This window comes from Sciurus vulgaris (assembly GCF_902686455.1).
Source record: "Sciurus vulgaris genome assembly, chromosome: 6".
NCBI lineage: Eukaryota > Metazoa > Chordata > Mammalia > Rodentia > Sciuridae > Sciurus > Sciurus vulgaris.
This window is the reverse complement of record NC_136466.1, coordinates 32,772,898-32,789,785: the sequence shown is the minus strand read 5'-3', so window position 1 is coordinate 32,789,785 and position 16,888 is coordinate 32,772,898. Positions and strand designations below refer to the sequence as shown.

The following is a 16,888-nucleotide window of genomic DNA, read 5'->3' as shown; positions in this document are numbered from 1 at the left end:
GTGTGTGTGTGTGTTTGTGTGTGTGTGTGTGTGTGTGTGTGTGTGTGTGTGTGTGTGTATGTGTACCTGGGATTGACCCAAGGTCTGACAGTTACCTAGGCTGGCCTTGAACTTGAGATCCTCATGCCTCAACCTCCCAAGTAGCTGGGATTACAGGTGTCCACTACTGTACCTAGTTTACATGGCATTTTTGACATTTTAAAACTATTGTAACAATTACTGGTACCATTACAAAAGATATTTTGTCCTTAATAGTGGAGACAATGAACAAGAATTACCACACATAATTGCATATTTTTGTAATGTCTTTTGGTTATAAGTTGATATCTCATATATCTGAAGGTTTTCTAGATAGCTTAATATTTTTTTGTAGTCTGATAAATTTATAATTTCCCCTGACACTTATGGTTTACTCTCTAGAGTCTCTCTAGAGTCTAAGACCTAAATTAGAAAATAATTAATTTGCATAAATTCAGATTAATTACTTAATGGTGTTGAAATCCATTATTTGAAAACATAAAGATCTGGGGGCTAGAGATATAACTCAGTGGTAGAGTGTGTGCTTAGCTTGTGCAGGGTACTAAATTGGATCCCCTGTACAAAACTAGAACAAAACAGCTAAAAAATGTAAGGACTTAAGTTTCAGATGTTAAATTTAACCACAAACCAAGTTTAAAAATATGAAGACATTTCTCAGCAGCATACCAAGTTTCATATAGTATATTGACTCTAAGTTTTTAAAATAAGTAATCAAATGCCAACTTGGTGTAAAGCAATACATACATCTCACTTTATGAATATTGATCATGAAATGTCTTAAATTTTAAAATAAGAATTTAAACAAGTCACTTGAGAAATTTTTGTTGAATACATGGAGGAAAATAATCTAAGGATATTTTAAAATTATATAGATGTTATATGTACAAGTTACTATGTTTGAAATAATTTATTAAAAGTCTGTTTCTTTTGTCAATAGCAATTTCGTCACGAAAACCTGGTCAATCTGATTGAAGTTTTTAGACAGAAAAAGAAAATTCATTTGGTATTTGAATTTATTGACCACACAGTATTAGATGAATTACAACATTATTGTCATGGACTAGAGAGTAAACGACTTAGAAAATACCTCTTCCAGATCCTTCGAGCAATTGAATATCTTCACAACAATAATGTAAGTGCTTCACAGAAAGCCAAACTATAGGGTGAATAAGAATCATAAATGCCATTTAAATATTTTTTTTGGTGAAGGTTGTTATAATCCTTTTTCCATATGACACTAATAGACATCCTAGAAATGGCTATGGGGTGGGGGTCACTAAATTACAGTTTGTAGAAGCAAAAAACATTTGTCCAATACATAATAATTGTCACTGTAGGGCACATGGAGTATGGGATGCTAAAGGTGGCATCAATAATTTGGTGAAGAAACTGGTATATATATACAATGGAATATTACTCAGCCATAAAGAATGATAAAATTATCGCATTTGCAGGCAAATGGATGAAATTGGAGAATATCATGCTAAGTGAGATAAGCCAATCTCAAAAAACCAAAGGACGAATGATCTCGCTGATTAGTGGATAATGACACATAATGGGGGGTGGGAGGGGTTAGTGTTAGGGTTAGAGTTAGGGTTAGGGCGGGGGGCAAGAATGGAGGAAAGAAGGACTGTACAGAGGGAAAAGAGGGGTGGGAGGAGTGGGGGGAAGGGAAAAATAACAGAATGAATCAAACAACATTACCCTATGTAAATTTATGATTACACAAATGGTACGCCTTTACTCCATGTACAAACAGAGAAACAACATGTATCCCATTTGTTTACAATAAAAAAAATAATTTGGTTTAGAGGAATCAAAAATCAACTGAGGCACCTTTTATTAAGAAAGTACATTAAAATGCTGAAAGGGCCGTGGTTTAATGGAGACTTGGTTTGATAAAGGGAGGTTTTGGAATTAGGAACTGGAGATTAGGCTAGTCAATGTGAATGGGGAGGATGTAGCAGAGAGATGTAGGGCATTTGACCTATGAAAAATCAATAAAAACATCAACTATCCTGATTTGTATTGTTGATGTTAGCATAGCCTATTAAGTGTTTAGCTGGCTGAAGTGGTGCAGGCCTTTAATCCCAGTGACTCAGGAAACTGAGGCAGGAAGATTGCAAGTTCAAAGCCCACCTCAGCCATTCAGTGAAGCCCTAAGCAATTTAGCAAGACCCTGTCTCAAAATAAAAATATAAAAAAGGACTGGGGATGTGGCTCAGTCGTTCTGTGCCTCTGAGTTCAATCCCCAGTACAAAAAAAAAAAAAAAAAAAAAAAAAAGTTTAGCTCAGCACTTTATATGGAACTTTATTTGTTCTCAACATTCTGGAAAATTACATATATAGTCAGAAATAAACAGTAAATTATATATGCAGGAAATAGCAGTAAAATGCTCAAAAAGTAGCTTATTAAGTAGGTGATATAGACACAACTGTATCCTAGGCTTTTTCAAATCATATATATTAGTTTCTAATTTCTATCTTGGTAGTAGTGCATTTCACTTTGTGGTTTTGTAAAGTGTTGTTACTATAGCAACTGGAATTCAGATTGTAATTTCCTTGCCAGGTGGATCCAAGGGGCAGCAGTATAATGTAATAATTTACACTGTATATAGTCTTTGAAATCAGACTACCCTGTGTTTTCACCATTGAGTTATCTGTGAAACCCCAAACAATTTGGGCAATCAGAGATAGCCCCGTGACTCTGTGGCCTTAGGAAAGTTATCTAAACCTGTTTGAACCTTAGTTTCCTCATCTATAAAAATGATACTATCATACCTCACAGATTTTTTAAAACATCAAATTAGGAAGTAGTAGGTAAGCACTTATATTTTAAGTGCTTGATACATAGTACTGGTGAGAAGTCAGGGACAGTATTGTTATCTTTGTTTCTGTATAGTATCTTATCCACAGTAGACTCTAAAAATGTTTCTTTTTCCTTTTTTGTGGTGGGGGGCAGGCAGTACAGGAGATTGAACTCAGGGGTACTCGACCAGCGAGCCACATCCCCAGCCCTTTTATGTATTTTATTTAGAGACAGGGTCTCACTGAGTTGCCTAGGGTATCGCTTTTGCTGAGGCTGACTTTGAACCTGAGATCCTCCTGCCTCAGTATCCTGAGCCACTGGGATTACAGGTGGGCACCACCGCACCCAGCTAAAAACAGAGAATATGGGCCAAACAGAGAATAGAAGACCTCACAGATGAATGTTTTGTTAAATTTTTGTCACTGTGACCGAAACACCCAACAACTTAAAGGAGGAAACGCTTATTTGCGGCTCACAGTTTCAGAGGCCTCAGTCTATGGACTGAGCAACTCTGTTGCTCTGGGCCTAAAATGAGGCAGCACATCATGGAGGAAGGGTTCAACAAAGGGAAGCTTCTGGGCTCATGGTGAAGTCAGGAAGCAGAGAGAGGGAGGAGGTTGCAGGGAAGATGCAAGGTAGAATTTAAATGCAATAAAATTCACACAAGTATACAGATCAATGACTTCTGATAAAAATACCCACTTAATGACCGCTTCAAATAGAATACAGAAATTTCTTTTTATTAAAAAAAATTTAGTTGTCAATGGACCTTTATTTTATTTATTTATTTATATGTGGTGCTGAGGATCGAATCCACTGCCTCACACATGCTAGGCAAACACTCCACCACTGAGCCACAATCCCAGCTCAGAAATTTCTGTCTTTCTAGAAAGTTTATTCATGTCCCTTTGGAGTCAATATCACTTTACCCCCCACCACAACCACTAGTATGGTTTTAGATTTCTCATTCTAAAATTTCAAATAAATGGAATCATTCAGTTTATACTCTTCTGTGTTCAATTTCTTTCAAAAAATCAGAAAAACTTCTGTGAAATAAATCCATGTTATTACATGTATCAGCAGTTTGTTCACTTATTGCACAAAAGCATTCCATTGATTGAATATTGTACAATTTGTTTAGCCATTGGTAGAAATTTTGGGCTATTATGAGTAAAGCTATTAAGAATATTTGTATACAGGTCTTTTTATGAATATATTTTCATTTGTCACGTCTTTCTCTATTTTACCTAGGATCTAGAGTAAAATTATCCCTGTCTCTCACCTCACAGAATATTGGAAGGTTAATTACCTTTGAGAATTAAAGCATCCATGAATGAGTGGCTCATGATAGAAAATATCATTACACCTGTTATCTGAATATATGAGTTTGGACCTTGATGATTTAAGGTTATCTTCATGTTGATAAAAATCAAAATTTCAAATGATTGGTATTTTCTATCATTAAAATGTCTAGGATATTGTCTACCATGACATCCCTTATTGATTTTAATCATTCATAAAGTCACAGTATCAGACATAAAGTTTTTTGTCATCAGATCTATTCGTTTACCTTCTTTTATTTATTAATGAAAATATACTTCCTTTTTTATATTCACTTCTAGCCGCTCAAATAAAATTTAATATTTAGTTGCAGTAATTAATTCATTGTAGGGATATAGTATATCTTCCTCATTTTAGTTGTTTTTATAATTTAGGAATTCCATCTGGTTAATATTAAAAACCTCTTCATAACCATTTTAGGGGTTGGGGATGTAGTTCATGCAGGCTTAGGATGTGTGAGATTCTGGGTTTGATCCTTGCATGAAAAAGACAAAACAAAACCAAGCAAAAAACATTCTGAAAGCACTCAGAATGTAAATGCAAATATTTAGCCACTTGTGAGGGAGAAATATTTATTTCCTTCCTCATTCATTTATTGAACAAGAATGTAATGCACTTCTACCAAAAACAAACTGCTTTTACTAGGTGCTGGAGATGCAACCTGAGTTTAAGATTTGGTTCCTACTCTTATAGAGTTTGTTAAGCTGGGTGTGGTGGTGAATGCTTGTAACCCCAGGGGCTCTGGAGGCTGAGGCAGGTCACAATTTAGTGAAAACAGTCTCAAAATATAAAAAGGGGTGGGGAGGTGGCTCAGTGGTTAGGTGCCCCTGGGTTCAATCCCCACTACCCAAAAAACTGAAGAAGAAAAAAAAAATAGAGCTTGTTAAATTTTATCCAACTTCCAATAAATTTTATGAATTCAGTGATTCTGATTAATACCTAAGATTTGTTAAGCTTTCCTAGCCCTAACCCAACCACTTACTCCACAAATTCCTAATTCCCTAAATTTAGACCCCTTTTACATATTTTTTTACACAGCGTTTAGATTTTAAACATCTACTCTTCCAAAAAGAAATTTTTATTATTTAAATATTTAACAGTTGTTATATTTTGCTATATGCACTTCATCTATTTTGCTTCCCCAAATAGTTTGAAGTACATCCCATACAACCTGACATTTTATCTTGAAATACTTCTCTGTGGCTGGGTACAGTGGCACACATCTATAATTCCAATGACTCAGAAGGCCGAGTCAAGAGGATTGCAAATCACAAATCCAAGGCCAGTCTCCACAACTTAGTGAGAATCTGTCTCAAAATAAAAAATAAAAATGACTGGGGATATAGCTCAGTGGTAAAGTATCAAAAATTATATATCTATATCTCTATCAATAGATGGATAGATAAAAAGAGATGGGGGTGAAGCTCTGTGGTAGAGCATCCCATTGTGGGTTCAATTCCCAGTACCAGGAGGTTTAAAAAAAAAAGATTTGATTAATTTCTCCTAAGAAGATATACAAATGGCTAATAGCAAATGAAATGATGTTCAGCATCATGAGCTGTTACCGAAATGCAAAATTAAAATTCCACTTCTAGGTTTATCTATACCCAGGAGAAATGAAAACATATTCATATAAAAACCTGCACAGGAATGTTTATAGGAGCATTATTGATAATAGCCAAAGAGAGGAAACAATCCAAATGTATTTCAGCTGAGGAATGGATAAACAAAATGAAGTCCAGCCATACAATGGAATATTATCTGGTCATAAAAGGAATGAAGTACTGATACATGTTACAACATGAATGAACTTTGAGAACATGTTAAATGAAAGAAATCAGGTGATAGAGACTACATATTCCATTTAAATAAAATATCCAGAATGTGCAAATCCTATTTCTATATCTTCATTGGAGAAATTTCTATTCATGTTATTTAAAAATAGGTTTTTATTTTATTTTATATTTTGCTTTTGTGGTACTGGAGATTGAACCCAGGACCTCACACACACTAGGCAAGCACTCTACCATTGAGCTATATCCCAGCCCATACCGTCCATTTTTTAATCAGATTTTTTGGCTTTGTATTGCTAAGTAGTATTTTATATACCTTGGGTACTAGATGTTTATCAGATACATGATTTATAGACATATTCTCCCATTCTGTGGGTTATCTTTTTGCTTTCTTTATGTGTTTTTCTATTTAGTTCTTTTTAAAAATAATTTATAACTCTTATTGATATCTTTTATTGGACATTATGTCATACTTTAGTTCTTTAGCCCCCTTCCCTTTTTTAGTTATTTGAACATACTTAAATATGTTCAAATTAGCCCATTTAATGGCTCTTTAGCAAGTTCTGCGTCAACTTCTACTAGAAAAGTTTCTATTGAGTTCTTTTTTTTTGTTGTTTATGGATCATACTTGTTTTTTGCATGACTAATAAATTTATGTTGAAAGCAGGACGTTTTAAATAATATACTGTGGCTACTTTGGAAGTCAGTTTCCCATCTCACTCAGGGTTTGTTGTAGAGGCTGTGACTTTTAGTTTAGTTGCTTTCCTGAACTAATTATTTAGTCTATATTCTTTGTCATGTATGACCTCTGAAATCTCTGTTCAGTTATCTTAGTGGTCAGTTAATAAGCAGACAGACTTTTCAAAGTTAATTAATTTAAAGTCTTCCAAATATCACCACAGTCCTATTATAAAATATTCTCACCACTCCAGAAAGATTCCTCTTGCTCATTTCACTCAGTCCCAATATCTACTCCCAGTTCCAGGTAGCCAAGAATTTGCTTTCTGGCTAATGAAATGCCTTTTAAGACATTTATTATGAATGAAGTCATACCATACGTGGCCTTTATCATATGGTTTCCTTCATTTAACATAGGTTTTTTGAAATTCATCTTTGTTGTTGCATGCATTGCTACTTCATTTCTTTTAATTGCTCAATGATATTCCATTGTATGAAATATACCACATTTGTTTATCCATACACAATGGACATTGTGGATGGACATTTGGATTGTTTCAAATTTTGGGCTCTTATAAATAATACTGCTGTGAAAATTCATGTGTAGTCTTTGCATGGATGTACATTTTTAATTTTCATGGTTATATGTCCAGGATTGGAATTGTTGGATCACATGGTTAGTTTTATTGATTTTTTATGTGACTTTTTTGTTTTTGTTTGTTTGTACTGGGGATTAAGCACCCAAGGGGGCTTTACCACTGAGCTGTAACCCCAGTCCTTTTAATTTTATTTATTTTTAAAAATATTTTTAGATATTGGTGGACCTTTATTTTATTCATTTATTTATATATGGTGCTGAGAATCAAACCCAGCTCATCACACATGCTAGGCAAGTACTCTACCACTGAGCCAGAAACCCGGCCCTTCTTAATTTTATTTTTTATTTTGAGATACAGTCTTGCTGAATTGCTGAGGCTGGCCTTGAACTTGCAATCCTGCTGCCTCAACTTTCTGAACTGCTGGGGTTACAGGTGTGCGCCACCATGCCCAACCTGTATTTTTTTTTAATGTTATTGCTTTATATTTAAATTACAAATTTTTGTATTATTCTTAAGCCACAATATCTTTTACTATTGTATTTATTCTAATTAGTTTTATGTAACAGTAGAATACACTTAGACACATCATACATAAATGGAGTATATTCTCATTCTTCTGGTGGTATGTGATGTAGAATCACACTGGTTATGTAGTCATATATGTATAGGGTAATAATGCCTGATTCATTCTGCTATTCTTTCTTCCCCCATACCTACTCCCCTCCCTCACTCCCCTCTACCTAATCAAAACAACTCTATTCTTCCCTAGCCAGGGCCCCCCTTATTGTGAATTAGCATCCACATATCAGAGAAAACATTCTGCCTTTGGTTTTTCCTGTATTGTTTTTAAAGAGATGATCAAAGTGTTTTCCAAAGTGACTGTATCATTTCTCACCAGCAATGGGTTCCATTTCTTTCACTGACTCCCCAAGATTCGTTAATGTCATTGAGTGTTTTTTGCACACGCGTGCGTGTGTGTGCATGCGCATGTGCACTAGGAATCTAACCCAGAGCCTTGTGCATGTTAAGGAGGTGCTTTACCACTGAGCCATACCCCCAACCCTGTAATTGTCTTTTATTTATATATTTATTTATTTTTGGTACTAGGGTTTGAACTCACGGGCATTTTATCACTGAGCTACATCTCCAGCCCTTTTCATTTTATTTTAACCTAGGATCTAAGTTACTTAGGGCCTCATTAGGTTGCGGAGTTGGAGGTTAACCTTGAACTTGTATTCCTCCTGCCTCAGCCGCTGAAATAATTTAGATTATAGGTATGTGCCATTGCACCTGGCTTGTTATTGTCTTTTTTATTGTAGGTATTCTAACAGGTGTGAAATGGCATCTTTTGGGGGGATAAATTTTCTTAAGTCGCAGTCAATGTTATCATCTATGTAGAAAATCCTATAAAATCTACAACAAAGCTAACAGAACTATTAAGTGAATTTATCAAGGTTGAGGAATTCAAGATCAGTATACTAAAATCAATTGTATTTCTATATATTAGCAACAATCAGAAATTGAAATTTAAAAATATCACTTACAAAAGAATAAAAGCATGAAATAATAGGAAAAATTCGACAAAAGATGTTCAAGACTTGTACATTGAAAACTAAACATTGATAAGAAATATTAAAGATCATCTAAAATGAAGAGAGATTGCTTTTATGGAGGTTTCAATTTATGATGAAAGATGAAGGAAGATGCTGTCAAAACAGAATTGTAAAAGTAAGAATTCAGAGAGTGTTTGGTTTCTAATAATATTCTGGCTGTAGTCATAGTGTTGGTTGCTGAAAAAACTGAGAATGTTAAGACATGGAGTGGATGACTCTTCCTGCCCCATTTTATAACACTGAGGAGTTTGATGGGTGTGTGGTGGGCAGAATATGTGAAGTAGTATCATATTGTGCTTATTTATGTCTATTTTTATGCACATTATATCCTCAGACTTTGACATAGTGACTGGCATATAGTAGGAATTCAATATCAACTGTGGAAGAAAAAAAGATTAATGTAGTTTGACAGATGAAAGCCTTAAGGAAGTTCAATTAGAAAGGCTTATCCTAAGTTATTTATTTATTTATTTTGGCTATTTATGGAGGCAGATTGAGGCCAAACGAGAGCAACTTCTAAGGATTTATGACAGTATTTTCTATGAAGAAGGAAAGATTCCACATTTCTAATATGGAGACATTTTTACTCATGCTATGACACTATAGATGATGAGTATGTCTCTATCATTCATCTGATAAAAGTTTTAAATGACTTCTTTGCTCTAGGCACTATATTGGACACTGAGAATATTGCTTGAACAGGGCATGTATCTTACCCTCATGGAATTTACAGTACAGTTGGAGTTTCAGACAAGTAAATAATTGACAGTTCAGCATGATAAATACTGTGGAGGGAGGTGTGCAGAATGATGTGAATGTATGGAAGGAACAAACATTTAAGCTTATGTCTAAGGAAATGGTTGGTCAGGCAACAGGAACAGCATAAACAAATGCACAGAGATTGGGAAATTAATATTGACTCTGGCAAATTTGGAAACTAATATTCTGTAGACCAGGGAGGGGAGGTTGAGAAGGTAGGCAGGGGCCAAATCTTACAAGTCCTTTCAAGCCATTTTTTTGGAGGAGTTTGAAATTTATCCTGTGGGATGGGGAATCCTTGAAGGGTAACAGAGAAGTGACATGATCACACATGTGATTTTAAAATAGTACTGTGACTTGGACTGGAAGGGATCAGAGTGGATTCAGGGAGAATAATTGATATGTGTGTTTAATACTTTTGTTTGAGAGATCTGAGGAGATTTGAGGTAGGAAGACAAGTAGATCTATTGACATAGTGTGAAGGACAGGGGAAAAGGCCTTGGTTTTTCGCCTGAACTGTGGGGTCAGTGGTGGCTCCACTCATTGAAATAATGTATTATTGAAAATGAGTAGATTTAAGGGAGAAGACGATTTAGTTTTGAATTTGCTGAATTTGAGCGGCCTGTGGTCAGTGTTGTGGGATTTCTTGTGGACTTTCACTCCTGGAAAGCAGGACAGAGATCTTGTTAAGAGATAGAAATGTAGAAATCATCAGTGTATGGATAGTTACTAAAGCTTATGAGTTGATGAACCATATGTAAAAATCATCTCAAAATCGACTAAAACTTAAATATAAGACCTGAATCTAAAATTACTAGAAGAAAACATAGGAGGAGACTCCATGATACTGATCTGGGCAATGATTTTTTAAAATATGAATCCAAAAGCACATGCAGCAAAAGTAAAAATAGACAAACGGGATCACATTAAACTAAAAGCCTTCTTAGCCTTTTAACCAAGGAAACAATCAGCAGAGTGAAGAGAACCTACAGAAGAGGAGAAATATTTGTAAATCATACCTCCGATGTTGAGTTAACATCCAAAATATGTAAAAAATTTAATACAATAGTAAGAAAGCAGATAAACTGATTTAAAAATGGACAAAGAATAGAAACAGATGTTTCTCAGCCAGGCACAGTGGCATTTGCCTGTAATCCCAGCAGTTCTGTAATTCCAGCAGAATTACAGGAGGCTGAGACAGGAGGATTGCAAGTTTGAAGCTAGCCTCAGCAATTTAGTGAGTCCCTGAGCAATTTAGTGAGACCTTGTCTCAAAATCAAAAATAAAAAGGACTGGGGATGTGGCTGTGATTAAGCACCCTGGGTTCAATACCTGGTACAAGGATTTAAAAAAGAAAAAAAAAAAAAAAAAAAAAAAAGGCATACAGCCAGGCTCAGCAGCACATGCCTGTAATCCCAGCTACTCCAGAGGCTGAGACATGAGTATCACAATTTCAAGACCATTCTTGGAAACTTAGAGAGACTATCTCAAAATCTTAGAAAGGTAGGGGAAGGCACTGGGGCTGTAGCTCAGGGGTAGAACACCCTCTGGGTCCAATCCCTAGTACCAGGAAAAAAGAAAAGAAGGGAACCCTTGCACAATGTTGGTGGGGATGCAAACTAGTATAGCCATTATACAAAACAGTATGGTAATTCTTCAAAAAATAAGAATTAATGGGCTGGGGGTGTAGGTTAGGGATAGAGTACATACATGCCTAGGGTGTGTGAAGCCCTGGGTTCAATCCTCAGACGCAAAATAAACAACTAAAAAAATGAATAATAGAACTTTCATATGCTCCATCAATACCACTAGTATATATCAAAAGGAAATGAAATCAGTATGTCAAGGAGTTATCTGCACTCTTGTTCACTGCAGCATTTTTCTTAATAACCAAGAAATGAAATTAGAACCAAAATGTTCTTCAGTGGATGAATGGATAAATGAATTCCAACATGGCATATATATACAATGAAATACTATTCAGCTTTAAAAAACAAAATACTATCATTTGTGATAACATGGATGATCCTTAGGACACTGTGTTAGGTGAAATAAGGCACAGGACAAATATAATGAATCTCATATGTTGAACTCAGAGAATGGTGAATAGTTGGATAGAGAGTGAAGAGTAAGAGTACAAGAGGGTGACTTCAGGAGGGTTAGCTGTGAAGGAAATGAGAAAGGGCAGTAACTGGAGTGGGCCATGGGGTTAAAGGAAAGTTAAATGTTCTTAAGTGCTTTTGATCTTTTTTATAGAAATGTGATTTACCTTTTTAGTATTATGTCTATCTTGGCTTCATTTCTTTTTTCATTTTTTGGTACTGGGATTTGAAACTAGGAGGTATTCTACCACTGAGCTACATCCCCAGTTCTTTTTATTTTTTATTTTAAGACAAGCTCTCACTAAGTTGCTGGGACTAGCTTTGAACTTGCAGTCCTCCTGCTTCAGCCTCCCAAGTAGCTAGGATTACAGGCGTGCACCACCATGCCAGCCTGGCTTCATTTAATTTTGAAGTGATGGATAGGGTAAGAATTGAAAACATGTAACTATTTTTACATGTGGTAAGGAAGTAACTTCATTGCCTTAACTAGATTTTCTCAGTAAAATTTTTGAGAGATTTTCTAGAAAGTGAAACCTTATTTTAATATATTTCATCTTCTGTTTGTTTTTTAGATTATTCATCGAGATATAAAACCTGAGAATATTTTAGTATCCCAGTCAGGAATTACTAAGCTCTGTGATTTTGGTTTTGCACGAACCCTAGCAGCTCCTGGGGACATTTATACAGACTATGTGGCCACACGCTGGTATAGAGCTCCAGAACTAGTATTAAAAGATACTTCTTACGGAAAGTATGTATATTTTGGGAACCTGCCTAGCCTTTCCCAGGCGTTTACTGACACTCTCTGCCCTCTGTGTCTAGATTGGGTCTAAGAAGAGGGACACGTCTAAAGGTAACAAAGACCCTATGAACACCTGTATTGCTGGTGGCTGCTGCTGTGCTTAACCTCTGGTTAAATGGCTGCAGCACCAGGAGACATGGGCAGAGATCTCAGGGTATATCCATGCTTGCTTTAAGCTGCGCCATACCTTTGGAAATCTGCCCCCTCTGTTTATCTTTGGTCTCTACATTCTGCAAAGGGTTTTAAATCATTTACCTCCCTCTGCCAGTGTTATAATTGGATCTGCCTGTTTCCTGGAAAAATGGCATCCTCTTTCAAAGACTAGCAACTAGTAATTTTTAAATTGTACTGTTCTCAATGACTCTGAAAGGAACATGGTCTCAGTCTAATGTAAAATAACTAGATAAAATACAAATAATCAGTCTTCAAGAATATAAAGGGACAGTGGTGTACAATTTCTTTAATAGAATTGCAGGGATAATTTTCTTGCGCTTTTCCTGGAAACTATTATTCTGTTATTATGCTAATATATAATAGTGGCAGTGGGATAGGACCTAGGGTCTCACACTTGCTAGGCAAGTGCTCTTCTACTGAGCTATAATCCTAGAACTTTTTGTTTTATTTTGAGACAGGGTCTCTTTAAATCATTCAGGCTGGCCTCAAACTTTCAATCCTCTTTTGCCTCAGCCTCCAGAGTAGCTGGAATTACAGAAGTGTGCCACCACACCCAGCTGGTACTTTAGATTGAACCCAGGGCCTTGCACATGCCAGGCAGGCACTCTAGCACTGAGCTACACCCCAGCCCATATTTTGAAACAGGGTCTCACTAAGTTGTGAGGGCCTCGCTAAATTGCTGCATCTGGTCTTGAACTTGCCATCCTCCTGCTTCCTGAATCTCTGGGATTACAGTTGTGCATCACCATACCCAGCCCATTCTCAGTTTAAATAAAAGCACACCAAAGCACAGAGGTAAAATAATTACTGGAAGTCACATAGCTGGTTAAGGTGCCTAGCTTCTAACCCAGGTGGTCTGGATTCACAATTCACGCCCCTAAGTACTTTTTTCTTTTTTTGGTACTGGAGTTTGAACCCAAATTAACTTTATCCCTAAGCTACGCTCCCAGTCCTTTTTAAAATATTTTTTAAATTTTGAGACAGGGTCTTGCTAAGTTACTGAGTCTGGCCTCAAATTTGGGATCCTCCTGTCCCAGCCTCCTGAGTCTTTGGGATTACCTCCCTCTGCCAATTTTAAAATTGGATCTGCCTGTTTCCTGGAAAAATGGCATCCTCTTTCAAAGACTAGCAAATAGTAATTTTTAAATTGTACCCAACCCCAGAGTAACTTTTTAGTTGTACCTGCCACTGAGACCCTGCACAAAACCATCTCTAAGCCTTGCCTGTAAAGTGATAATAATAATAGGCCCCACTTTATGAGTTTGTTGTGAGAATTAAATAATTTGATATACTAAAAGGATTAAAATATAGAAAATGCTCAATAAATGTTAGCTATTCTTTTTTTTTTTTATTGTAAACAAATGGGATACGTGTTGTTTCTCTGAAATGTTAGCTATTCTTATTCAGCATTTGTCTTCCAATTCTTTTTGTCCCTGGGCATAATATAGCCTTTGTAAAATCTATGTACAATTTTTTTCTTTGCACTGGGGATTGAACCCAGGGGCACTTAACCACGAGCCACATCCCCAGCCCTCTTTTTTTTTTATTTTGAGATAGGGTCTCACTAAGTTACTTAGGGCCTCTATAAGTTGCTGAGGCTGGCTTTGAACTTTGATTCTTTGAACTTTGATTTGAAATTTTCTGCCTCAGCTTCCCTAGACGCTGGGATTATAGGTATGCACCACCATGCACTGCTTTTGTTTTCTTCTTAGTACTGTGGATTGAACACGAGGGTACTCTACAACTCAGCTACATCCCAGTCAGATAGGGACTCACTGAACTGCCCAAGCTGGCCTGGAACTTGTCATCATTCTCCCTTAATCTCCCAAGTATCTGGAATTTGCAGGCATGTGCAAACCAAGCCTGGCAAAACCCTTCACTGACACACTCCCTAGCACTACCCCTTGCCCCTAAATTGTATCCTCTTCTAAATCTTTTGTCTTTTCTGCCAATATTATGTCAGTTAACGTTTTTTAAAAATATTTTTAGATGTTGATAGACTTTTATTTTATTCATTTATTTATATGTGGTGCTGAGAATCAAACCCAGTGCCTCACACAAGCGCTCTACCACTGAGCCACAACCCCAGCCCCTCAGCTAACGTTTAACATAATTTCACTCTTTCTCTAGTCCTCTTTTGCTCTCTCTCTGTCTCTCTTTATTTTTTAACCTCTTTCTAAAAGATGTGTTCCTTGAGGACATGCATAATCTGTTCTATTTTTTCTTTTTCCATGTTTTTAATTGGTGCATTATAGTTGCACATAATGGGAGGGATTTGTTATTACATATTTGTACGTGCACACAATATAACAAAATAATTTGACCAATATCATTCCCCAGTGTTCTCCCTTTTCCTCCCTTTTCCCCTCCTCTGGTCCCTTTCCTCTACTCTACTGATTACCCTTTGATTTTCATGAGGTTCCCACACACACCTTTCTTTTCCTTATTCCTCTCTAGCTTCCATATATGAGAGAAAACATGGTCCTTGACTTTCTGAGTTTGGCTTTTTTAGCTTAGCAGTGTTCTCAAGTTCCATCCATTGTCCTGCAAATGACATAATTTCATTGTTTATGGCTGAATGAAACTGTTGTGTACATACACTATGTTTTCTTTATCCATTCATCCATTGATGGTCACCTAGGCTGGTTCCATAGTTTAGCTATTGTGAATTATGCTGCTATACACATGGGTGTGGATGTATTGCTATAGTATGCTGACTTTAATTCTTTAGGATAAATACTGAGGAGTGGTAGAGCTGGGTCATATGGTGGTTCCATGCCTAGTCTTTTGAGTATCTGTTGTATTCCACATAGTCAAATTTGGTCCTTTGCACATAATAAGATTGAATTCTACTTTACATTGTGTTTGGAACAAATTTGCCAGTGAGTCTCTTCTAAAAAAAGTTTTAATCGTAATAAACAAACAAACAAAACCAACAGAAAATCTCATATAACAAATGTACAGTTACACCATCAAATCAAAACTAGAATTTTGCTTGCTACCGTAGGAAATCCTTTGTAACCCATTCCGATTACAATCTGCTCCCTTGTCCCCAAACTAACCACAATGTTGATTTTTATTGTAATCAATTCCTTGCATTTTCTAATAGTTTTATCACTCATATGTACATCCATTTAGTTAAATGTTGCCTTTTTATGACATCTTTTCTGAGATATGATTTGCCTACCATACAATTTACCCATTTATAGTGTACAATTCAGTCATCTGTAGCATAGTCAGAGTTGTGCAACCATAAATAACCTCAATAATTTTAGACCATATTTGTCACACCCAAAAGAAACCCTGTATCTGTTTTTTTGTTGTTTTTGTTTTTGTTTTTGTTTTTTAGTCCTGGGGATTATTGAACTCAGGGCCTTCAACATGCTAGGCAAGTGCTCTACCACTGAGCTACATCCCCAGTCCTTAAACCCTATATTTATTAGCAGTTACTTTCCATTTCTTCCCAACCTCTCCAGGCCTAGGCCACCACTTATGTACTTTTATTCTCTGTGGATTTGCCTATTCTGGATGCTTCATGTAAATGAAATTATACAATATATGGTCCTTTGAGACTGTCTTCTTTCATTTACATTTTTTAAGGTTCATCCATGGTGTGCCATATTAGTACTTCATTTTTTTTATGGATGAATAATATTACATTGTGTGGATGTATCACATGTCATTTACCTAACGTTCATTAATTAATGAACACTTGACTTGGTTCTCCTTTTTTTGCTATTAAGAATAATGCTGCTCTGAAAATTTGTGTAGGTAAATGTTTTCATTTCTTTGAGGTGTTTACTTACGAATTGGAACTGTGGGTCATATGGTAGCTGTTTGATCTTTTGAGGAACCGTCATGCTGTCTTCCAGAGTGTTTCCATTATTTTCACATTCCCACCAGCTGAATATGAGGGTTACAGTTTCTGTATATCTTTGCTAACCCTTTTTATTATTATTTTTTTAATAGCCATCCTCGCCTTTTTTATTAAATAAACTTTTGGGAAAATTTTAGATTTATAGAAAGGTTTCAAAGGATAGTACAAAGAGTTTTCATATATCCCTTACCCAGTTGCTTTTTATCCTAATGTTACCCAAATTTGGTATATTTGTGAAAATGACACTTGTCTTTTTTGTTTAAATAAGATTTGATATGTTTTTAAAATCTCTTTTAAACTGC

The 16,888-nt window shown here is 35.9% G+C and overlaps 1 protein-coding gene across 1 annotated transcript in view; it reads left to right on the top strand.

Annotated features, from left to right (window-relative positions):
* The window catches only part of CDKL3 (cyclin dependent kinase like 3), a 42,196-nt gene that overhangs the window by 2,697 nt on the left and 22,611 nt on the right, over positions 1–16,888 (top strand). The window contains exons 3-4 of the mRNA XM_079144157.1: positions 977–1,171; positions 12,306–12,484. Of these exons, the coding sequence (XP_079000283.1) occupies positions 977–1,171; positions 12,306–12,484 (374 nt within the window). The remainder of the gene's footprint in view (positions 1–976; positions 1,172–12,305; positions 12,485–16,888) is intronic.